The 25,529-nt window shown below is 42.9% G+C and overlaps 1 protein-coding gene across 1 annotated transcript in view; it reads left to right on the top strand.

Annotated features, from left to right (window-relative positions):
• Nucleotides 1–24,656, top strand: part of slc22a18 (solute carrier family 22 member 18) — a 116,921-nt gene extending 92,265 nt beyond the window's left edge. Inside the window, exons 8-10 of the mRNA XM_043706113.1 lie at nucleotides 16,638–16,739; nucleotides 17,856–17,976; nucleotides 21,496–24,656. Of these exons, the coding sequence (XP_043562048.1) occupies nucleotides 16,638–16,739; nucleotides 17,856–17,976; nucleotides 21,496–21,662 (390 nt within the window). The 3' untranslated portion in view covers nucleotides 21,663–24,656. The remainder of the gene's footprint in view (nucleotides 1–16,637; nucleotides 16,740–17,855; nucleotides 17,977–21,495) is intronic.
• The last annotated feature ends 873 nt before the right edge of the window (nucleotides 24,657–25,529 follow it).

The raw sequence follows: 25,529 nt of genomic DNA on the forward strand, positions 1-25,529 counted from the left end.
CCGGGTCTCTGGCGCTGTGAGGCAGCAGTGCTAACCACTGTGCCACCGTGCCGCCCACACTTATACACTTAATGGTAAGCCCTAAGGGGTGTTGCTGAACAAAGAGATCCTGGAGTGCAGGTTCATAGCTCCTTGAAAGTAGAGTCACAGGTAGGTAGGATAGTGAAGAAGGCATTTGGTATGTTTTCCTTTATTGGTCAGAGTATTGAGTACAAGAGGTGGGAGGTCATGCTGTGGCTATACAGGACATTGGTTAGGCCATTTTTGGAATATTGCATACAATTCTAGTCTCCTTCCTCTTGGAAGAAATTTGTGAAACTTTTTTTTTTAGATTAGATTACTTACAGTGTGGAAACAGGCCCTTTGACCCAACAAGTCCACACCGACCTGCCGAAGCGCAATCCACCCATACCCCTACAACCTAACACTACGGGCAATTTAGCATGGCCAATTCACCTAACCTGCACATCTTTGGACTATGGGAGGAAACCGGAGCACCCGAAGGAAACCCACGTGGACACGGGGAGAATGTGCAAACTCCACACAGTCAGTCGCCTGAGTCGGGAATTGAACCCGGGTCTCTGGTGCTGTGAGGCAGCAGTGCTAACCACTGTGCCACCGTGCCGCCCTTGGAAGGGTTCAGAAAAGATTTATAAGATTGATGGGTTGGAGGATTTGAGCTATAGGGAGAGGTTAACTAGGCTGGGACTGTTTTTCTTGGAGCATCTGAGGCTAAGGAGTGACCTTACAGAAGTTCATAAAATCATGAGGTGCATTGATAAGATAAATAGACAAGGTCTGTGGGAGTCCAGAACTAAAGGGAATAGGTTAAGGGTGAGAGGAGAAGAACATAAAAGAGAACTAAGGAGCAACTTTTCACGCAGAGGGTGGGTGCGTGTGTTGAATAGGCTTCCAGAGGAAGTGGTGGAGGCTGGTATAATTGCAACATTTAAAAGGCATCTTGATGGGTATATGAATGGGAGGGGTTTGGAGGGATATAGGCCAGGTGCTGGCAAATGGGACTAGATTGGGTTGGGATATCTGGTCAGCATGGATGTGTTGGATGGAAGGGTTTGTTTCCATGCTGTATAGCTCTATGACTCTGTGAAATGCCCTTTCACCTGGAAAGGCTGTTTAGGCCCTTGGATGGTGAGCAACGTTTTTGTTGCACCTTCTATGGTTACATGGGAAGGTGCCATGGGAGGAGGAATTGGCATAGTAGTTGATAAATGGACTAAAGTGATAGATTGGATACCATTGAGGGTCCTGTAACCACAATGGGCAGGAAACCACAGTTATGAAAGAAGCAAGTCATGTTAATAGCGCTGTTTTGGAACATCCATTGGAACAGATGTGATGTAGGTGAAGGAACTGGTAGAATGGGATGGAGTCCTACTTCCAATCTATCACCCATGCTTCCACTCTTGCCCCTTCATCACTCTCAACAGCATGAGCGGGTCCACCTGTCCTTTCTTTTCATCCCACCAGCCTCCACATTGAAAGGATCATTGTCTGCCATTTCAGACAACTCCAGCAGAATGCGACCACCAAACACAACTTCCCCTCACTCCCCCGTCTGCATTTCATAGGGATTGTTCCCTCCGGGACATCCTAGTCTATTCATCGACCACCAACGCCACTCCCTTTCCCACGGCACCTTCTCATGTAATTGCAGAAAGTGCAACAACTGCCTGTTCACCTTCTCCCTGCCCACAATCCAAGGGCCTAAACCGTCTTTCCAGGTGAAACAGCATTTCACCTGTCCCTTCTCCAATCTTGTGTCCTCAGTGTGCTGCGGTGTTTCAGTGAATCAAAGCGCAAACTGGAGGAGCAACATCTCATCTTCAGACCCAGGTACTTTACTGCTGTCTGGACTTAATAATAAGTTCAACACCTTCATGTGTGACCAAATTCCCATTGTGTGTGTGTGTGTGTGTATGTATAGAACCTGATGGAGAGAGCCTTCTCACTCTTAGTTAAGCTACATCTTATTACTTGTTTGAAAGTTTTGACAAAATGCCTCATCGTCTAGATACTTCACCAGTCTGCTCTGAAAGACATACACTATCTCCTTTTTGCACAGGATTTTGACAACATTAAATGGAGACCCCCGTCTGATTGACTTGCAACCAAAAATGTTTCTGTAACAGCCAATTATGCTTGTCCCACTGTTTAAGATCCTTCCAACATACCCATGGTCTGTGCAAACTAATCACCAACTACCACACTACTTCTGATGTCTCTTAAATGTGTTTTTCAAATGGGAGTGATGTTGGCGATGTCATATTAAGGGGAAAGTTTGGACTGTTCCCAGTTGGAATTCTATTCTATTTTGCAGCTGTGATTTTGCTGTTTACAGCTTTCTGTAGCTGGTGAATGCTAGACACTTAGCTATTCCCAGTGCTCAAGAGTTGGGCTAAATTATTTCCATTGTAACACATTGCCCTTATACTTTCAACTTGGGCAAACTCTGTTGGATAGTAATGAAAGTGAGGGAGGTTCAGTCAATTTCCCTATCCTTTTATAGTTCCATGCTGTTCAACTTAAGCTCAGACAGCAGCCATACTCCACCCAGTAAGTATTTCAATGGATGGAATCAAGTGGAAGTTAGAATCCCCATGCAGTCAATATTACTCCTTTGAACGGTTGTGGGAAAAATCACCCACCTTGGAGTCAGAGTTGGGGTTCAACGACAGAGTTTATTGTACAGGCAAGTACCGGAGCTCCATGGAGAGAAAGGCACTGATAGCACAGTTCCGACACACACACTGACCACAGCTGCGATTCTTCTCTCAACCCAGAGCACATGTCAAGATACTTTTTGTAGTATAATAGGTTAGTGATGAGGTTATTGTCTTTGTAACATATTTTGTTTATTGTAAACGTTGCAGAATCATTGATCGTTTTGATGCAGTAATTGTCAGTTCCAGCGCAGCCTTTGTTAATTTCAGCGTGGTCGTTGTCAGTTTCAGCACAGGCATTGTCAGTTTCAACATCTGTGCGGAAGTCCATTGCTGCAATAATGGGTGCTGATAGCTCTTCTTGAGAAGGATGATTACTGCAGCCCAGCTTATTAGCACTTTGTATTGAGTCCACATCAAACAGTTAGCATTTCTATCAAAGGTGTTGGCTGGACCCAGACACTTTAGCGGGTAGTATACACTACTCGTGTGTATTCTCTCCCCCACCTGCCTTAAACTAATCAACTAGGTTGTGAGTGTATTGTGCTGGCATCCTGGTGGCCCCAGGCAGTATCTGTGTTTGCTCTGCTGTCTCTCTCCATATTGTGGTTCAGCGGCCATATTGTGTGTCAAGTGGCCAACTTGCGGCTTAGCGGCCATCTTGTGTGTGTCCATGTGCCTAGTGTCACCCTGTCCGTGCTATCTCCCACTTCATTACCATCCATTGACAAAGTGTACAGCAGAAGTAGTGAATACCACAGACAGACTTTCAGATTCTGATTGTCATTACATAGTAACATGTTTGCTGATCTCTTAAAGATTCGAGTCTGAGGTTATGGCTGGAATCAACTGGATGAGAATTTGGGATGCCTTAAAACGGTGAATGGCTGGTGCGCTTTATTTGTGTACTTGCATTTTCTGTCACCCACCGTTACTATTTCCTCCAGTCCTTCATCTCATTTTCTAATTCCACTTCTTTCAGTGGCAGAGTACTCAGTGATTGGCCTGAAGAAGGGTCAGTGGACCCGATTCGTTAACTCCGATTTCTCCCCACAGGTGCTGCTAGACCTGCTGAGATTTTCCAACAATTTGTTTTTGTTCCTCAGCCACTATGTTCCTGCTTCTAAAGGCCTACACCTTGCTATTTTCTCCTGAACTTTCAAAACTCTCTTGGAAACCTACCTCTTCAAACAGAGTTGAAAACTCCAACAAAATCTCTCTGTCTTCTATTCAGCTCTCTTGGATCTTATAAGACTTCGTGGTTCATTTCTCACAAACTAGGCTTTGTGCAAATTCAGATTATTGTTGGTATTTCTCTTCATCTCCTGAAGGCACTTACTGATCAAAATTTGCTTAGTTGCTGGTGAAGTGGCTGATCTTTCTCTTAAAAGCCTGGATAAGTATTATTCAGTGTGTGGCACGTGTTTTCATCTGGTCTCCTTACATTAGCATTTTTCTACTGAGTTTCTGTACAGTGATTAGAATTGGAACTCTGGCAGAATTTCTTTGTTCACCAATCCAAGGGCACTTATCTAAGATAAGTTAACTCAGTGCAGACTGGACAGTTAGCTAGTGTAATTCATTTGGGTGATAAAGCCGTGGAAAGTTGTTGATTGTCTTACTGCTCTTTTTGCAACCCTTCTTCCTGTTCACAATCGAGAGTGTGGTACCATCTGAGGAGCAGGAGAATCTACATTTCGGGCATAGGCCCTTCATCAGGAATGAGGTTTGTGGGCCGGGGAACTGAGAGATAAATGAGAGGGGGGCGTGTTGGGGATAGGTACATGAAGGTGTGGGAGAAGGTGATAGGTAGGACAGGAGGGTGGAGCAGATAGATGGGAGTGGTGATGGACAGATCAAGAGGGCAGTGCCGAGTTGGAGGCTTGGGACTGGATTAAGGTGAGGGGAAGGGAAATGAGGAAATTGGTGAAATCCACATTAATTCCGTGTGCAGGTCTCCAGGCGGAAGATGAGGCATTCTTTCTTCAGGCGTCGGGTGGTTAGGGTCTGGTGATGGAGGAGGCCCCAGGACCTGATGTCCGTGGTGGAGTGGGAGGGGAGTTAAAGTATAACGCCACAGGGCGGTAGGGTTGGTGCAGGTGTCCCAGAGATGTTCTCTGAAACAATCTGCACATTGGCGTCCTGTCTTCCCAATGTAGATGACATTTGTGGAAGTACAGGTAAATTTCTGTCAGTGGTGAAAGGGGGGGAGCGGCAGCGTGGATCTGACAAGGGAGCCACTGAGGGAATGGTCTCTCTGAAACACTGATAGGGGTGGGGAGGGAAATATATCCCTAGTGGTGGGGTCTGTTTGTAGGTAGCAGAAGTGGCAGAGGATGATGCGATGTATCCAGAGATTAAAGGTGGGGACTGGGGTGGGGGTTCAGTCCTTGTTACGTTGAAAGGAGTGAGTTTCAAGGGCAGAGGTGCGGGAAGTGGAGGAGATGCGCTGCAGGGCATTGTTGATCACGTGGGAGGAGAAATTGTGGTCTTTGAAGAAGGAGGCCATCTTGGAATTTCTATGGTGGAATTGATCATCCTGGGAACAGATGCGCCAGAGGCAGAGGAATTGTGAATAAGGGATGGCGTTTTTATAGTAGACTGGATGGGAGGAGGTGTAGTCCAAGTAGCTGTGGGAATCAATGTGTTTGTAGTATATGCCAGTGGTTAGTCGGTGGCCAGAGATGGGGATGGAGATGAAGAGGTCCAGGAAAGTGAGGGAGATGTCTGGTTGATCCAGGTGAATTTGAGGTTGGGGTGAAAGGTTGATGAACTGTTCAATCTCCTTGTGGGAATACGGGGTAGCACTGATTCAGCCATCGATATAGCAGAGGAAAATGTAGGGAATGGTGCCAGTGTAGCTGTGGAAGATGAACTGTTCCATATACCCAACAAAAAAGCAGGCGTAGCTGGGGCCCATGTAGGTGCCCATGACTACCCCTTTGGTTTGGAGGAAGTGGGAGAATTGAAAGGAGAAAGTGTTGAGGGTAAGGACTAGTTAAGCCAGATGGATGAGGGTGTCACTGGAAGGGTACTGGTTGGGATGGTGTGAGAGGAAGAAATGGAGGCTTTGAAGGCCTTTGTCATAGCGGATAGATGTGTATAGGGACTGGATGTCCATGGAGAAGATAAGGCATAGGGGGCCTGGGAAACAAAGTCTTGGGAGTGAAGGGCTTGGTTAGTGTCCTGAACGTAAGTAGGGTGTTCCTGGACTAAGGGGGAACAGGATGGTGTCAAGGTATGCAGAGATGAGTTCAGTGGGACAGGAGCAAGCTGAGACAATGGGTGGACCGGGTAAGTCAGGTTTGTGTAGAATCAGGCGGTGCGGGGTTCTCGGATTATGAGGTTGGAGGCTGTGGATGGAAGAGCTCCAGAGGTGATGAGGTTGTAGATGGTCTGGGAAATGATGCCTGATGATGGGAGATGATGTCACGGTCGAGGGGGCAGTAGGAGGAGGTGTCTGCAAGTTGGCCCCTGGCTTCAGCGGTGTAGAGGTTTCTGCGCCAAACTACCACAGCAACCCCCATGTCTGCTGGTTTGATGGTGATGTTGGGGTTGGAGCAGAGGGAGTGGAGGGCACCGCATTGCGAGGGCAGGAGGTTTGAGTGGGTGAGAGGGGTGGACAGGTTGAAGTGGTCTATGTCAAGGGCGGCAGTTACAGATAAAGAGCTCAAGGGTGAGTAACAGATCAGCATGGGGTGTCCAGTTAGATGGGTTGCGTTGGAAGAGGGAGACGTGGTCCTCGGTGGGTGGACGGGGTCTTGATTGAACATTTCTTCCGCTGCCTCCACCTCTGGGCCCATTTTTTCAATGTCGTATTACATCAAACTCATTAATCAGGAAGCATAGTGGGATGAAGGTGAGGCCTTTGCTGAAGACAACATTCGTCTTCACTTCCTCATTTCTCTTCCCACCCCCCCCCCCCCCCCCCACACACACCTTATTCCAATTCCAAACCTCCGAGTTGGCACCGTCCTCTTGACCTGTCCATTGTCCTCCCCAACGATCCGTTCCACCCTCCTCTCTGACCTATCGTCTTCTCCCTTCCACATCTGACATAAATTTACCTGCACTTCCACAAATGTCATCTACAGCATCAATTGCACTCGATGTGCTCTTCTCTACATCGGGGAGACAGGACGCCATTTTACAAATTGTTTCAGAGAACATCTCTGGGTTACCCACACCAAGCAACCCAAATGCCCCATGGCTGAACACTTGAACTCCCCTTCCCACTCCACCAAGGACATGCAGGTCCTGGGCCTCCTCCATCGCCAAACTCTAACCACCTGATACTTGGAGAAAGAATTCCTCATCTTCTGCCTTGGGACCTTGCAACCACACGGGATTAATGTGGATATCACCAGTTCCCTCATTTCCCGTCCACCTCCTTATCCTAGTTCTAAGCCTCAGACTCGGCACCGCACTCTTGACCTGTCCATCATCCTTCCCATCTATCTGCTCCACCCTCCTCTCTAACCTATCACCTTCTCCTCCACCTTCATCTACCTATCGCATTCTCAGCTACTTTCCCCTAACCCCATCCCCCTCCCATTTATCTCTCAGCAACCCCCATCCCCCCTCCCCAAGCCTCATTCCTGATGAAGGGCTTACGCTCAAAATGTGGATTCTCCTGCTCCTCAGATGCTGCCTGATCTGCTGTGCTTTTCCAGCACCACCCTGTCACCTCCTGATCTCCAGCATCTGCAGTCCTCATTTTCTCCTTTCTGTTCACAATATCTTGCACAGTGCTGGTTATTGAGTATCAGTTCATTTGAACTTCTGATGAGGTGATTTTTTTTAACATCAAAGAGATTGGAATCCATGCCACTTGAGTTTTTTTGAATGCAGCACAGTAAGTCTCTCACAAAGTTAGCTGATTCATGTGATGTTATCTTTAACTTGAAATACCTGAGTTTCCTCTCCACCCAAGTTACTTGCATTCTCACAATTGTTAATGAATTGGCACCTGCAAAGCTGCAGGTGGAATGTAAGTTGAGTGACAATCAAATTGTTGCAAGTGCTACCGTGGGAAAAGGTACAACTCCAAAAAAGCCTCAAGGTAAAAGAACCTGCCTGTTGGCAGCACACTCATACATAGCAGTGTGGAGCCCGATATTGCACGCTGAAAAGACATCATACTGGGCTGGTCCTAATAATCTCTAACAATGGAGATCTCAGTCATAATTAGCAACTTGAGATGATGTTGGAAGAGTGTTGTAGGCATCAGAAAGTAAACTATATTTGTTTAACTAATTAGACCAAGGGCATAACCGACACCTCCCAGAGCCCATTTCAGAGACTCCGACTTTTATGAAGCAGTGAGGGGAAGCAAGAAGAGAGGAAGATGAAATCTAATGCAGTAAAATCTTGCATTAAATTCAGTGTTTCAAGATGGCGACAGAGACTGGTGACACTTTGCATATAACGCATTAAAAAAATCTTTTCACTGTATTTTTATATACGTATGACAATAAATCTAAATCTAAATGCATTATGCAATACACATCAGGCACCTCTAAGTGAATCAACCAGTCTAGCTGTTGAGAAAGTTGCTTCAGGACTGATTTACTGGGAATAGGGTGAAGGAAAAGAAGTATCCCTTGAGCCCAATTCTTCATGTTTCAGATTCCCAACTTTCAGTTCCAGTTTAATGACAGGAAGAGATTGAAGCCACAGTAATTTCAACCTAGGAAATAGCTTAAACAATTGGAAAATTGAAACTTTTGACTAACTGACTGTTATTGCAAATAACTGATTGATTGCAATTTGTCATCACACAAACCTTAGTGGCCTTTGGGTGATTCCATCCTTTCTGATTTTTGTAGCTTCTCTTAAACTTACTGTCTGTTTCTCTGCTGTATATGACACTTCGGTCCAACTCGTCCATGCTAACCAGATCTCCTATACAGTATAAACCTAGTCCAATTTGTCAGCACTTGACCCATATCCCTCTAAAATCCTTCCTATTCATATACCCATCCAGATGACTTTTAAATGTTATAATTGTATCAGCTTCCACTTCCTCTGGCAGCTCATTCCATACATGTATGACCCTCTGCGTGAAAAGGTTGCCCCTTAGGTCTCTTTTATATCTTTCCCCTCTCACCCTAAACCTATGCCGTCTAGTTCTGGACTCCCCCACCCCAGGGAAAATACCTTGTCTATTTATCCAATCCATACCCCTCATGCTTGGTATGACAAAAATCTCTGAAATAACCTTTAAAAAATATCCCATTTTATTTGCCAGTTTTATTCTTTGCCTTTAAGGTATTGGGGCTTTTGCATTACCAGGTTTTATAATCCCTATTTATATTTCATTGTACTAGAAGGAGTGCTGTATTGTTGATAACTGATCCACATCTTTAATGGATCTATTTTACTGTCACTTCACTACAATGGAAAACTTTTTTAAAAATTAGTATACAGTAATTGAGTCATAGTTTGCTGTTTACTCTAATTTAAAAATACCTATTGTTTCATATTACACTGGGGTCTGACTATAAGGTCAGTATTTACTATCCATCCCTAACAGCCCTTGAGAATGTGGTGATGAGCCACCACCTTAAAGGAATGCAATCCATGTCATATTGGTGCTGATGGAGAGCAAGATCCAGATTTTAACCCAATGATATTAAAGGAACGTTAATGTAGTTCCGAGTCAGAATGGATTGTGTCTTGGAAGGATACTTAGTTAGTGGTGCATTATTCAAAGAAAAAAAAGCCAAATTTTTCAGGAGTGAAGTTAGAAAACATGTCTTCGTAAAGGGTGGGAATAAAATTTCAGAATTTTACTCTGTTCTAGAGCAATTATTAACTTTAAATCTGAGATTGGAAGGTACCCAACGGTGTTAAGTGTGACTATGGAGTTAGGTCAGAGTGAATTAAGTCTAATGGAATGGCAAAACAAGCTGTAGGGAACAAGTGGAAAATTCCTGTTCCAATATTCAGTGCCTTAAACCTACGATTATAATGTGCTGTGATGTATTATGTAGATATATCTCTGGAGCTGGAATGACAAAGGCATGTGGCAGCCATGATGAGCCTGCTACTGCCTTGCAAGAGAGAGATGGCTTTAAATTTGAGAGCTGTATATCAAAATGTCTAGTGATTTCAGCTTTGAAAACTGCATTCTCAGCCTCCTCAGCCTGTTAACAAATTCCTCAAGGGGTTAATGGGCAAATAGTTGAAACCGAGAATTTTGCAGCATCACCCCTGCCACCACCCCTCCACCTTGGAGAATTGCTTTGTCTTCTAGAAATTGTGGGATCCACCGTGCAGGAACTGATTACTGAATTGTGCCCACATCCCTTCCCAACCACTTCAACCATTGAAAGCTTTGCCCTGTGAGTGTGACCCAGTTGCAGCCCCCCCCCCAAAAAAAAAAGCCCTGAAAAACTGTCACACCATCATGGTATTAGTTGTATTTTGTTGAGAGAAGAGGCAGTTTATGATATTTTAGGGTGTGTACCTTTCATTTGAATGAAGAATGATTGCATCATTATCTGGCAGGGTTGCTCCATTTATTTCATTCATAAGCAGGGAGGTGGCTTTATTGGCAGTCCTTTCAAACCACTTACTTCCTCTTTTGCTCAGAAACAATGAGCCCCGATTCTGGATTGACAAATGAGAGCAGGATAGTTCTGAGCAGATTAGCTGCAGTTGCAGAACTTTACATTTCCAATTTCCAACATGTATTTTGTTTTAATGTTCATTTGACTGTGAGAACTTGCATCCCCTGTCGTCCCAGCGACCGTATAAATGTTTTTAAAATCCTAATTTTTCTCCCTCAACTTCCTGAAGGCACTTGCTTATTATGGGTAGTGTTTTGTAAGAATTGACAATGATCTTATAGCTCTGAAAAATTACCATTTCAACATGTCAGTGAAAATAGTGAATTATCAGCAACATACATAATGGTGGGACAGCATTACAACTCCGCCTGATCAATATCAACATTGCATGCATTTTCAGAGGATAACAGCTGTACCATGGAACGCTTCCTAATTTCCAGCCATTAATATAGGAATATTTTGGCTGATTGCATCACTGCCTATCCTGAAATCAGCTAATTTAATACAGCCTCTCCGGAATTGGAAAAATTAATCAACATTGCTTCCAATTTCTGAATAGGCTGCACTGAGTTCTGATGGTACCACTATGTAAAATCATAGAATCCCTACGGTGCAGATAAAGGCCAGTCAACCTAGTAACTGTGCCAACCTTCTGAAGAGCATTCCATCAGACCCCTACACCCTACCCTAGCTCCATAAACCCTGTATTTGCCATGGCAATTCCATTTAGATACATATCCCTGGACATTAGGGGACAATTTGGTACAGCCAATCCACCTAACCTGTGCATCTTTGGACTATGGGAGGAAACCAGAGCACTTGGCAGAAAACAGCGCAGACACTGTGATTGTGAAAACTCTACAATCATCAAAAGCTGGAATCAAACCTGGGTCCCTGGTGCTGTGAGGCAGCAGTGCTAACTACTTTGCCACTGTGTTGCCCCCAGAGGTGGTTTTATAGGGATGTTGCTGACATGCTTTTCTTTTATTCTTAATTGTGAATTTCAAACCCCTCAAACCATGCTGTACAATGGTTGATGGGACCTTCAATTATGTCCGACCCACTTCACACACTTCTATCCTCACCCCTTCCTTTCCCAGGAATAATAGTTTCCCTTGTCCTTACTTTCCAACCTATCTGTCTCTGCATTCAAAGGATCATTCTCTGCTATTTCTGCCATCACCAGGAGGTTACCATCTTCCCATGCCCTCCAGTGTCAGTATTCTGCATTATCATTCCCTCAGCCATACCCTGGTCTACTCCTCTGCCACTTTCAGTGCATCTTCAAAATGGCCACCCTACCCCATGGCACAACCCCTACAATTATAGAAGGTCAACATTTGCTCCTTTATCCCTTCCCTTCACTCTCTCCAGCGTCCCGAACATACCTTTCAGGTGAAGCAGTGATTTACTCCCTCTTTTTTCCAATCAGGTCTATTGTATTTGGAGCAGACAATGCAGCCTCCTCTGTATCAGCGGACCAACTGCAGACTGGGTGAATGCTTTGTGGTACATCTCTGCTTTGTCCACTTAAATGACCCTGATCTTCCAGGTGCATGCCATTTCAATACACCATCCTGCTTTCATGCTAACATTACTGTTCTAGGACTGTTGCAGTGTTCTAACATAAGCTGGAAAACAGCCTTTATTTTTCCATTTACGCAGTTTAAAGTCTTCAGGACTCAACATTACATTCAACAATTTTAGACCATAAATTCAGTCCTCCATTTTAATTTCACTCCCCCACCTCACCAACCCCCACAAGCCCTATGTCTTGCTCTCAAAAGGTTTGGTTTCAATAGAGTTGAGCTGCGTTTTGTCATTAAACCTACCATTAACACCTGCTCTCCATCTATATCACTGCTCAACCACCATCAGGACTCACTTTGCCTTTTGCTCTGGGCAGCCTTTAGCAGCTGTTTCTCTTGTCCTCTCCTCCTTTTCTCTGTGGAGTAAAGCCCATCCCATTTCCAATACCTTTCCATTCAGAAGAAGAGTCAAGCAGGATTTGAAATTTTGACTCTTTTTCTCTCTCTCCACAAATGCTGCTGCCAGACCTGCTGAGTTTCTTCAGCACTTATTTCAGTGTTTACAGTATTTAAGTAGAGCCTGGGTTTGAAAGCTATTGTCTTCCAACCTGTATTTCTCAGAACCACAGGACGCAGTGTGCTGGTCTAGAGACAGCTGGGTTGTAATACAGTTTTCAGATGCTTTACAAAGGCACTGGAGGTCATTGCACACACCTTACAGTATTTGCCTAATTGGAACCTGAGCTCACTGACACCAAACAAAAGAATGCAGTTGTTTGAATGAGAGCGGAAGTAACGTCTCTGGGACTGAAGCAGATGAACTGACTATCACCAGTTAATGGCTGAGTTGCAGGCACGCCCAGCAACAAAGCCTGCCACTGTTGATGAAGGCAGAGGAAGGTAAATGCTAATTCTAAAACAGTGCAGCCAATGTATTGCAAGCAAGACATGCTGCTGACTCCACAAACATTTCCTCACTGCGTTTCCAGAGCCAACTCTGTGTTCAGTTCTATATGCAACGTTAAATTAGCATCAGAATTCTATTGTTCAGGGTCATATCTGTATTCTTTGGCATGTTGTGAGGCATTCCTGATGAAGAGCTTATGCTCTAAACATCGACTCTCCTGCTCCTTGGATGCTGCCTGACTGGCTGTACTTTACCAGCACCACACTTTTTTGACTCTGATCTCCAGCGTCTGCAGTCCTCCCTTTCTCCTGTGGTTTGAGGCATGTGTTGTATGATCAAATTATATAAATAGGGTTATGCATATTGATTCACTTTCAGAAATTAAAGCTGTTCACAAATCCCCAGTAATCAATTGAGTGAAATGTTAACTGATGTAGCACTGAGTAACGTAGACCATAGGATCCTAAGTTCAAGCAGTTCCAAACCAATGATATAAAATTAAAGCTAAGTGCTGGAATGCTCAACAGGGGTTTGGCAATATCTGTGGAAGAGAAGTAGAGTTAATGTTAGCATTGATATGATTCTTCAGAACTGAAGGAAAGTAGGAATGTGATATCCCATTGAAAAATTGTAAGTGGGGGATGAGGGAAGTGCAAAAGGGAAAGTATAGAACATGGATTGGATAAATAGGCAAGGTCTTTTCTCTGGGGTGGGGGAGCCCCAGAGGGCATAGGTTTAGGGTGAGAGGGGAAGTATATAAAAGAGACCTAAGGGGCAACCTTTTCACGCAGAGGGTCGTACATGTATGGAATGAGCTGCCAGAGGAAGTGGAAGCTGATACAATTATAACATTTAAAAGTTATCTGGGTGGATATATGAATAGGAAGGATTCTAGAGGTATATGGGTTCTAGAGGGAAATGCTGACAAATGGGACTAGGTAGAACATTACAGTGCAGTACAGGCCCTTCGGCCTTCAATGTTACGCCGACCTGTAATACCAATCTGAAGGCCATCTAACCTACACTATTCCATGTACCTCCATATGCTTGTCCAATGATGACTTAATTACTTAAAGTTGGTGAATCTACTACCGTTGCAGGCAAAACATTCCATACCCTTACTACTCTCTGAGTAAAGAAACTACCACTGACATCTATCCTATATCTATCACCCCTCAATTTAAAGCTATGACTTCATGCTCACCATCACCATACTTGGAAAAAGGCTCTCCCTCTCCACCCTCTCTAACCCTCTGATTATCTTATATGTCTCTATTAAGTCACCTCTCAACCTTCTTCTCTCTAACGAAAACAACCTCAAGTTCCTCAGCCTTTCCTCGTAAGATCTTCTCTCCATACAAAGCAATATCCTAGTAAATCTCCTCTGCACCCTTTCCAAAGCTTCCACATCCTCCTTATAATGCAGTGACCAGAACTGTACACAATACTCCAAGTGCGGCCGCACCAGAGTTTTGTACAGCTGTGGCATAACCTCATGGTTCTGGAACTCAATCCCTCTATTAATAAAATCTAAAACACCATATGCCTTCTTAACAACCCTGTTAAGTTCCAACCCTGTTAAGTTCCAACCCTGGTTGGAAACTTTCAAGGATCTGTGTACCTGGACACCAAGATTTCTCTGCTCATCTACACTACCAAGAATCTTACCATTAGCCCAGTACTTTGCATTCCCAAAGTGAACCACCTCACACTTGTCTGCATTAAAGTCCATTTGCCACCTCTCGGCCCAGCTCTGCAGCTTATCTATGTCTCTCTGTAACCTACTACATCCTTCGTCACTATCCACAACTCCACCGACCTTAGTGTCGTCTGCAAATTTACTAACCCACCCTTCTACGCCCTCATCCAGGTCATTTATAAAAATGACGAACAGCAGTGGACCCAACACCGACCCTTGTGGTACACCACTGGTAACTGGACTCCAGGATGAACACTTCCCATCAACCACCACCCTCTGTCTTCTTTCAGCAAGCCAATTACTGATCCAAATTGCTATATCTCCCACAATCTCATTCTTCTGCATTTTGTATAATAGCCTACAGTGGGGAACCTTTATCGAACGCCTTGCTGAAATCCATATACACCACATCAACTGGTTTACTCTCATCTACCTGTTTGGTCACCTCAAAGAACTCAATAAGGTTTGTGAGGCATGAACTACCCTTCACAAAACCATGCTGACTATCCCTAATCAAATTATTCTTTTCTAGATGATTATAAATCCTATCTCTTATAACCTTTGTGATATGGTAGAGGCGAAAGATACCATGGAACAAAGATAAAGAGAGTGATAAGATTGTAATAAAGAAATTAAGTATTAGTCCAGAATGAGTGTTAATGCCAAGTCATGGCATAGTTTCTCCTCTCCCAGGAGGTAATGGACGACAAAGGTTACCCTCTCAGTCGTATCCTACATCTGTCTTCTGTGAGTTCATTACGGTTTTTCACTAAGGCACGGCTGAACTGGCAATCGATGAGTTGAGCATTGTACCCTGTTCTTTTGAGGGAGTCCTTCAACACTTTCAGGTATCTGTCACATTCCTCCTTGTCTGCACAGATCTTGTGTATATATAGGGCATGTCCGTAGTGGATAGCTGTTTTAATATGTTTAGGGTGGAAGCTGGAGAAGTGTAGCATTGTGAGGTTATTGTGGGCTTGTGTGTATAACAATTGCTATAATTTGTTTTTTTTCTAACCATTCGCAGCACCTCTTCCCCTTCAGGTGTTGAGGTGCCTGTCCTTGATGTAAGTGCATGTGTCCAAGAATGATAGTGATTCTAAAGAGTAGGACGTGGTAAGACTGAGAGTGGGATGAAATGAGTTGATATGACTATGTAGCTGTTTCAGTGATCCCTTGCCATGAGTCCAAAGGAAGAAACCTGGTGTACAGGATTGGTTGGAGGTCCTGTGCAGCAAAGAAGTCTTGTTCAAACTTGTGCATGAAAATGTTGGTATATTGGGGTGCAAATTTGGTTCCCATTGCAGTTCTGTGTGTCTGGATGAAGAATTGGTTGTCAAAGGTGAAGACTTTGTGGTCGAGAATGAAGCGGATAATTTGTAGGCTAGGGCCTGGAGATAACCTGGTTTTATGTGATTTTTGACCTTAAAACAAGCATCTGGTAAGAATAGATCATGCTTGCAGACTAAGCAGAGGTGTTCCAGGAAACAGTCACTGAGTCTGCTTTAGTCTCCCAGTGTAGACAAGACCAGATTGTGAGCAATGAATATGTAGACTAGGTTGAAAATATACAAGTAAATTGTTGTTTAATCTAGAAGGAGGTTTCAGGGTATTGGACATTGAGACAAAAGGAGTTGAAAGGGAAAGTATCACATCCCTTGTGGTTGCATTGAAAGGGGAAGGGGAAGAGGTGCTGCGAATGGTTAGAAAAAAAACAAATTATAGCAATTGTTAAACAGGCACATGTTGTGATTTTTTAACTTAAGGATTTTTTTTTCTTAATTTCCCCTCCCCCTCCCAAATATATAGTGGAATGTTTTCCCTGTGGAGTAATCTCGAACAAAAGATCATAGTTTTAGGATGAAATAGCAGATTTAAACCGAGATGAGGAGGAATTACTTCTCTCATGGAGTCATGAATCTTGGATTCACTATCCCAGAGAACAGTGGATGCTGGAACATTGAGTAAATCTAAGGAGGAGATAGATTTTTACTTTGTGATGGGTTGAAGGGCTATGGAGAAGGACCTAGAAAGTGGAGTTAAGGCTGAGATCATTTTGAATGACAGAGCAGGCTCAAGGGGCTGAATTGTTTACTCCTCATATTTTTATATTCTTTGCTGAATTCAAACTGTCTGGTCTTTGAACAGTACTCCACCAGTCTCCTATTTGATTTCTCATGGTCTGTTGCATGTTCTTAAGATTAATTTGACGTCAGTAGCTTTCTGATTTTTCTTGCTGTTTTCTAGGTTATGCAGGGACTGGTGGTCGGATGGCTAACTCAGCGAATTGCAGAGAAAGTCCTGTTTCTCTGGTCTGTTCTGCTGATTTCTCTGGTGGGTTTGGCAACGGTAAGTTTTTGATCTTTTACATTACTTTGGGTGTGTCCTTCACATTACCTTGTAGTGCAAGTGAATATTTGAAGAAAATAATGAACGCGCGTGTCTTTTATGACCAGTGAGTAATGTAGCAGGTGGTGTATAATCACAAAGATTAAGAAAGGTGTGCACTCTGAATATAAAAGTTGTTGGAAAAAATGAAATGGAAATCATAATGTCCTGTTGATTTTCCTCCCTTGCTGCTTGTAAAGTATCATTCTGGAAGTTAATCTTCAATTCCTGGAAACTGTGGGTCACTCCTGGATGGTTGACTCCAGGGGAGAGAGAGAAAGAGGGGAGAAAATTGGCATTTCAAAGAGAAATGTTAAAAGCTTTTGTCCATGACCGCAGTAACCCCATGGTCAGTCTCACTGTGGCAGCTGTGCTTGTGGATATGACTTTAATAGCAGGATGCAGCTCATAGCTTGAGGCTAGTCCACATCCTCAAAATGATGTCATGATAAAGGTCACAGGGTAAGAGTCAAAGATTCTTCCTGTGGAACTTAAAGCATACTCAGACTGAGGGGAATTCATTAGGCCTTGGTACAGGTAGATAGGATTTCATTGCCTCAAGCAATGAGAGGGGTGACAGCAACAAAAATGTGGGTGTTGTTGGATGTTTTTGAAGTTCTTTGAATGTCTTGTTAGTGGGCCTGAGGCCCTTTATCAAGCATAAGAGCAAGGGTTATAGGAGGCTGAAGCCTGGGAAGATCAGATCACCAAAAAAATACTTTAGGGTAGTTTTTGAATGTTTTCTTTACTGATATTTGCCTGAAGTCCTCTCCCTCTATTCTGGAGATATGCAGTGTTGCTTAGTTAGTTTGTCAGATAGTTTCTGACGTATTTCACTGAAGTGGCCTATTTTTCATTAATGGAATGTGTGCACTGTTGACAAGAAGGCATTTACTGCCAAATCCTAATGCTGCTGTGTGATCTTATGCTGCAATATTGCTCTGTAATAAAAAGCATCAGAGGAGAAACACATGACAACAGTTTGTACATCTTAGAATATGCCATTATGACTTTTCATTTGGTTTTAATTTCTTCTTTTGGTCCAAGATTAATGGTTTCCATATGTTTTTCCTTCAGGCATTGATGACAAACATATTCCAATTCTGCCTCATTTGCATCCCGATGTCTCTGGGAATTTCTGCTTTCTACCTCATCACGAATAGTATCTTAACCAAAATAGTTCCTCCCACAGACACTGGTAAGTGGACGATATCACACAATGCTTCTATTAAACACCCCCTTCAAACCCTCCCACTTCCAGATGATTCATTATGAAAATAGTGATCTCTTGAGCCATAGAGTCCAGAAAGTTCCAGGTTCAAAGAGAAAAATCTCAGGACTTCCACTTTCAAAAGACTAATAGATATACTCGTAAGGAGGAAATAAATTAAGATTGTAGAACAATAAGGTCAGTGGGACTGATTTGGATAATTCTTTGAAAGAGCTGATGCAAACACAATAGGCCATACTGTCTCATATCATTATCCATTGAATCCTGCTAGGTTATGTGTACATGTGAATAATCAGGCCAGATCAGAATCGATTAGGTTTCCTCCTCTATTTTCCCTCCCCATGTTACTCTATGGTGCAAAGATTACCTGTCTAAGTTCATGCATAATATTTAATCATGGCTAAGGTACTGAAAAGTTGCCAATGCCTCTTTTCTTGAAACTGGAACCTGATATAAGACCATATGGCATAGGAGCAGAAATTAGGTCATTTGGCCTGTCGAGTCTGCTCCATTATTCAATCATGGCTGATAAGTTTTTGATTTCCAAAGGGATCAAAGGTTATGGGGAGAAAGCAGGAAAATGGGGTTGAAAAATCTCTCTATCTCTGTTTTAAATATACTCAGTGACCTGGCCTTTACAGCCTTCTGTAGTAATGAATTCCACAGATTCACTCTCTGGCGAAATAAATTTCTCCTTATCTCTGTTCTAAAGGGTCTGCCTTTTACTCTAAGGCTGTGTCCTCGGGTCCTCACCTCTCCTGCCAATGGTAACATCTTCCCAACATCGCTCCATCCAAGTTATTCAGTATTCTGTAAGTTTCAGTCAGATTTCACCCCTCCCCCCCCCTCCCCCCAATACCCTTCTAAACTCCATTGAGTATAGTCCCTCAAACATTCCTCATATTTTAAGCCTTTCATTCCTGGGATCATTCTCATGAACCTCCTCTGGACCTGCTCCAGGGCCAATACATCTTGCCTGAGATATGGGCCCAAAATTGCTCATCATACTCTAAATGTGGTCTGGCCAGAGCTCCATAAAGCCTCAGAAGTATACCCCAGTTTTTACATTCTAGTCCTTCGCGATGAATGACAATTTTGTATTTGCCTTCTTCACTACCAACTCAACCTGCAAGTTTACCTTAAGAGAAACTTGGACTTGGACTCCCAAGTCTCTTTGCACATCAAAGTTTTGAATTTTCTCCCCATTTAGAAAATAGTCCATGCTTCTATTCTTCTACAAAGTGCATGACCTCACACTTTCCCACATTGTATTTTATCTGCCACTTCTTTGCCCACTTACCTAAGCTGTCTTTCTGCAGCATCCCCATCTCCTCAATGCTACCTGACCCTCCATCTATCTTTGTATCATCTGTAAACTTGGCCAGAATGCCCTCAGTTCCTTTATCCAGATCATTAATGTATAAAGTGAGAAGTTGTGGTTGCAACACTGACCCTGTGGAACACCACTAATCACCAGCTTCCATCCTGAGAAAGACCCTTTTATCCCCACTCTCTGCCTTCTGTCAGGCAGCCAAGCTTCTATCCATGCTAGTACCTTGCCTCTAATACCGTGGGCTCAGCAGTCTGCTGAGTTGCACCTTATCAAAGGCCTTCTGGAAGTCCAGATAGATAACATCCATTGGCTCTCCATCTTCTAACCTGCTCATTACCTCCTCAAAATATCCTAACAGATTTGTCAGGGATGACCTCCCCATGTTGAAACCGTGCTGCCTTTGCCCTATTTTACCAAGTATTTAGACATCTCATTCTTCACAACAGGCTCCGAAATCCTATCAACGACTGAGGTCAGGCTAAATGGCTTGTAATTTTCCGTCTTTTTCCTTAGTCCGTTCTTAAACGGGGGTGAGGGGAGGTGCGATTTTCCAGGCCTCTAGGACCCTCCCTGACTCCAGTGATTCCTGAAAGATCACAAACGCCTCTACTATCTCTTCAGCTATCTCCTTCAGAACTCTGGGGTGTAGCCCAGCTGGTCCAGGTGATTTATCTACTTGCAGATCTTTCAGTTTTTCTAATATCTTCTCATTGGTGTTGGCCACCGTACTCACTTCTGCCCCGACTGTCTTGAAATTTTGGGATGCTACTCATGTCTTCCACCATGAAGACTGATGCAAAGTGCTTATTCAGTTCCTCAGCCATTTCTTTGTTCTCCATAGCTACTTCTCCAGCGTCATTTTCCAGTGGCCCAATGTCCACTTTTTCCTATCTTTTTCACTTTATATCTTCACCATCTCAGTTTAAATTTCAGTTCACAGCTACTGTCCTTGCCTCAGCCTCCAGTGAGTTCATAACTACAATTCGTATTCTCACTCATACAAAAGCAGACTTCTGTATTACCCTTTCATCTCAAAGGTCCATTCATACCCCATGCCCAACAAAATTCTCAAGCTAGCTTTTCAGGCTCTTCAAGACTTTGTCCCAGTCCATCCTAATAGTTTTATTCTCACCTCTTGATCAGATGTTTTTGAGTTCAACACCCATTCCAAACTGTAGATTGATATACCAGTGGAGCACTGAGGGTGTAATGTGCTATTTCTAATTAAATGTTAAACCAAAGCCAATTTTACTCTTAGGTGGACAGAAAAGATCCACTATTTCAAAGAGGAATTTTCTCCAATGGCTGTGGTATTTGTCCCAAAACAACATCAGTAAGGCAAATAATGATGATTATCACCTTACTATTTTTGGATCCTTCCTGCATGCTGTGTTTTTGACATCTCAATGGTGACCGTACTCCAAAAGGGCTTCAGTTGACTGTAAAGTGTGTTAGGATGTCCTGAGATTGTAGAAGACTCTACAAAGAAAGCAAGATGCTCTTTTCTTCTTTACATGCCTCCTATAATGCTCCAACACAGAGCTCTCTCTGTCCTTATTCCTCTGATTCCCCATTAGTGGATATACCATAAACACTCTGCATAACCATCTTCATACCATTCTTGTCAGTTGTGCTTTGCATTATCTCATGCAATCCTGTCTATCTTCTACTTCTGCTGGAGAACCACTTTTTTTGTCCACCCAATGCTGTGACTGGAGACATTTTCCTGTACGTAGAAAAGCAAGAAATTTAAAACCATATGCATCTAGGTGCAGCTATTATTTTTATGCTTTTTCCCAAATGATTTCCCACCTCCTTCTATCCAGGTCTGCTTGGAACTTTAGAAGGAAATGCTCTGTGCTCCATCCGATCTATGGTGCCATTCTGTGGAAACCAAATGCAAATACCCGACATGTTCTTGACCCTGAGTAATAAAAAAGGAGCTCAGTTATACCAGGCTGGGACATTGTGCTGCTGGAGTAGTTGAGCTGAGTGATATAGCTTGAATTATTTAAATGGTGGGCGTTGGGTTATATGAGTTACGTTAGGTTATTGTGTTGAAGGGACAAGTTGGCCTGTTTGTACCAGGCCTGTTACTTTGTGCTTGTTTTGCTCTCTCATTTATTATTTAATTGTGAATATTCTTTCTTTAGGTGCGATGCTGGGGTTGAATATGTGTGTTCATTCTCTCATCCGCTCGGTGTCTCCCACTATTGGAGGCTTCCTATTTGAATTATATGGATTTTCGTCTTTCGGATATATGCAGTTCCTGGTCAATTTGCTTGTCTTCTTCTACATCTTGATACGCAGTCCGAATTAAAAATCTCAGAGTGACAATCAACATGGGAAACGTGTTTAGCAACTAGATTGACTTCCAGAATTGGTCAAGGTTCAGATCAAGTCCTTCATTAGATTAAGAGACTTCCAATAACAACCTAATTTGTGAATAATTTTGCCATTCAGTAGTTCTGCACCACAATGAGTATTCAATGAGTTGGCAATGTGGTAGCTAAAACACTGTGCAGCCAGTAACTTGATTCCTCCCTCTTTTTCTCTTGATATTAAGTGGAACAGATGGGTAGATAAAAAAAAACAAATTTTGTGATTGGGAGTCTAGATCTGATAGGCATATCCAGATCTTTTTAGGAATGATTTTCAGAAACACTTTTTCACACGTTTTCCACGAATAAAAATTGTGCGAGGTTTGTTTTACTTTGAATCTGGATAGAGTGTTGTTAACCAAAGTTATTGAGGAAATGTGACATTAGGCCAGTGAATTAGATTACAGATTTGCCATAATCTCATTGAATGCCAGAGCAAGTTATTTAAATAGTATATACCTATCATATTCTGAAAAATTACAGGTTGTGAGTGAGGAAGGCTAACAAAATGACATGCAACTTCATTTTGCAGGCCTTCCTGCAATCATACCATTTGTCCTATATTGCCCCATCCATCTGAAGCCAAAATGAGCCACTTTAGTAGCCAATTAAGAACCTCTTCCCTTCTTTGTTGTCAACTTGTACATTGTGTAGGAAAATCTCCATGTAAACTAGCAGCCCTCCCAGTGGGCTATTTGCAATGGGCTTTCCTTTTCAGACCCTCCTTTCCCAATGAAGGGCTCCCAGGTTGCATTGGATGCCCCCTCAACATCAGCACCACCTACTTTTACTGCCCCACCCCACAAAAACCTTTGCTGAGGCATTTCTTACTGGCCCACAGACCCCATTTACCTACCTGCGTGGATGTTATAATCATTTCTGTGTCCTCTTTCCTCAAGGTGCCACCCCAGCAAAGCGCACACTCCTCAGCTCAATACTGAGCTGCTGACTGTCTGATAGAGCTATCAATAAAATGTGATGCTGGGTCCCACTGCCCTCTAAAACCCTGTAATTTTGGCCTCAGCAGTGGGAGACCTGTTGACTTGAGTAATTCCCAACCCTAAAGTTTGTTTTTGCTAATTATAGATTTCTGTGGATAGCAAGAATGTTAGTATACAGCTGGTGGTTACTAAAAATCTGGATTGATGAAAATGCTGAATATAGCACATAACAGGATACTGCCAACATGATCATTTTAATTGGAATAGATGCTGATAATTCAGAGGCAGTCACAATTTAAGTGATGTTGTGCAGCATTTCTGTCTTAGAATGCAAATGGGTGACAGTGATGTTATGGTTATGCCAGGGAGCTAGCAACCAGAGGTAATGGTTTTCACCATGGCATGAATTCAATACATTTTTCTGCTGGACCTATTCAAAAATGACCACCAGGGTTGAATTAATACATAAATATGGGAAAGACTGAAAACTAAGACAGCATCAGTGCAAAATGGAAAAGGTTATGCTTACATTTCAAGCCTTTGTCAGAATTGCTGAAAGCCAAATTTTTGTAATAAAAAAACAATACGTTCACTACCGATCACCTTAACCTAGAGTGATACTGCTTTAGTGCCCAATACCTGGCCACAAGATAAAGATGGAACCAGCACTACTTACATTACAAGACTAATTTCTAAAAGTTACATTGAAAATTAAAAATGGGAGCAGATAAAATCAAATTCATGCCTCATAAACAGTGATTGTTCAGGCTGTCTTTTCCTATGGAATATGAAGGGAGGCTACACAACAACTGACAATTTAATTACAAATCTAATATACTTGTCGTATGTGTTTGACCAGACTTTTAATCTAAAGTTGTAAGACATAATAATACCACCTCACTACTGACTGATGCTCTAAGAAACTATATCATGACATGTTAAAGGTCCTGGATCTAGTCTGCTATTTGGTTAACAGCTGCTGGTACACATTATCAGTACCAGTAATGACTCTTGCAATGACAAATGCCAAATGACTACTTATGCCTGGTATGGTCAGACTTAAGTTCCAGTAATTCAGAAACAGAGCCTTCAGTTTAGGTTTGCCAGCTGTTCAGGATTACCCTACAGTCTCCAGGAATTGTGGGTTAATCAGCAGGACACTGCTGGGAACAATCCTAGAACAATCAAGTTCTAGGAGAGTTCTGCATTTTATCACTTCATATATAGGAAATGGATCAATAGGGTTTTTTGATTAATCAATAATCATTTAATCAGGTATCCAAGATTCTGCTCACCTTTCATTTGGTGAGTGAAGCTGAGGTACCATGAGGTGGATATTTTGAATGACTTTGGCTTGAGATTATGTGATTAAATCTCCAAGAATATATCCAGTCACAGGTGATAGTCTTAGTTTAACTGCCTTAGCCCAACTCTCTGAAAGATCCTTCTGAGTCATCCTGTCTCTCAACCTTTGATAACCACCTCAAAATCCACTTCTCCATCAAAGCTCTGACACCCTTAACAAACTCTTCTTAATGATTTGCTGCCTGTTCTCTTATTTATATAATTTAGTACCCTTTTGACGTAATAACAGTCTTCAAATAGAGGGTACATGATGTGTATTTGCAGTGCGGGCAATAATTGTATACGTTCAGTTACCACTGTTTGGCATGCGTCCATTGGGCCTGTTGATTGCATGAGGTATGCAGGTTATAATGTGGTGGGCTAGTGCAGAGACTGAGTAGATGTGACATGCATAGCAATTTAGATTAAATTAGATTAGATTCCCTACAGTGTGAAAACAGGCCCTTTGGCCCAACAAGGCCACACCGATCCTCTGAAGAGTAACCCACCCAGACCCACTTCTCTTTAACTAATCTACCTAACACCAAGGGCAGTTTAGCATAGGCAATTCGCCTGGCCTGCACATCTTTGGACCGTGGGAGGAAACCCATGCAGACACAGAGAGAATGTGCAAACTCCACATAGACAGTGACCCAAGGTTGGAATCGAACCTGGGTCCCTGGTGCTGTGAGGCAGCAGTACTAACCACTGAGCCACCGTGCTGCCCCAAATTTATTTAAACCGTGCATTTTCTAAGTGGTATAATGTGGTCTCAGCAGATAAAATTGCTGCTAGCTCTCACTGTTTCAGCCTTCCAGCCAGATCTAGTTTAACAATTCAGTCTGAGCATGGATGTACTATGGAATGCCCCTATATCTATTGGTTTGGGTCAAGTGGGTAGGAAGGGAGAATCTAAGGACTGAGGTGGATTTATAACTCCCACGTGTACCACATGCCCATCTCTGCATGAATACCCAAACCGGTCAGGTTGGAGCAGATCAATTTTGGAAGCTGTGATCTCTAAGAAAGTAATATATGCTGTCTCCCATATCAGATTCAGGACAAACAAAAAACTGATTTGGACTGACAAGGTGGCCACTAAAAACCATCCATCTTCTTGGTATTCCGAGCAACAGCTGGAGTTATGAGACAAATTTTGCATCCATCAGAGCAGATGCACGAGTCCTTGTTTGTCATGGGAAGCTTCTGCATTTTCCCCATGAAAATCTGTCAGTAGTGAGAGAAAACTGTACATTTTTCAGGCAGCAGGTTTCCTCACATGATGAGGAAATGGCTTATCTGGCCATATGAACACTCCCCTCTTAATTGCACATGCTTCATGTACAAAAAGCACACTGGTTCCATCAATGTGCATTTTCTTCATAGTATAAGTGCATGTTATGGGGCTTTTATTTTGCCATTTGATTCTACCAACCATTTTTGAAATGCAAAGATCAACAGATGTTGGTTATTCAGGAAACAATGTTGTCCTCTTCAAAAATAGAAACAAAAATAGAAAGT

This window comes from Chiloscyllium plagiosum, chromosome 16 (assembly GCF_004010195.1).
Source record: "Chiloscyllium plagiosum isolate BGI_BamShark_2017 chromosome 16, ASM401019v2, whole genome shotgun sequence".
Taxonomy (NCBI): domain Eukaryota; kingdom Metazoa; phylum Chordata; class Chondrichthyes; order Orectolobiformes; family Hemiscylliidae; genus Chiloscyllium; species Chiloscyllium plagiosum.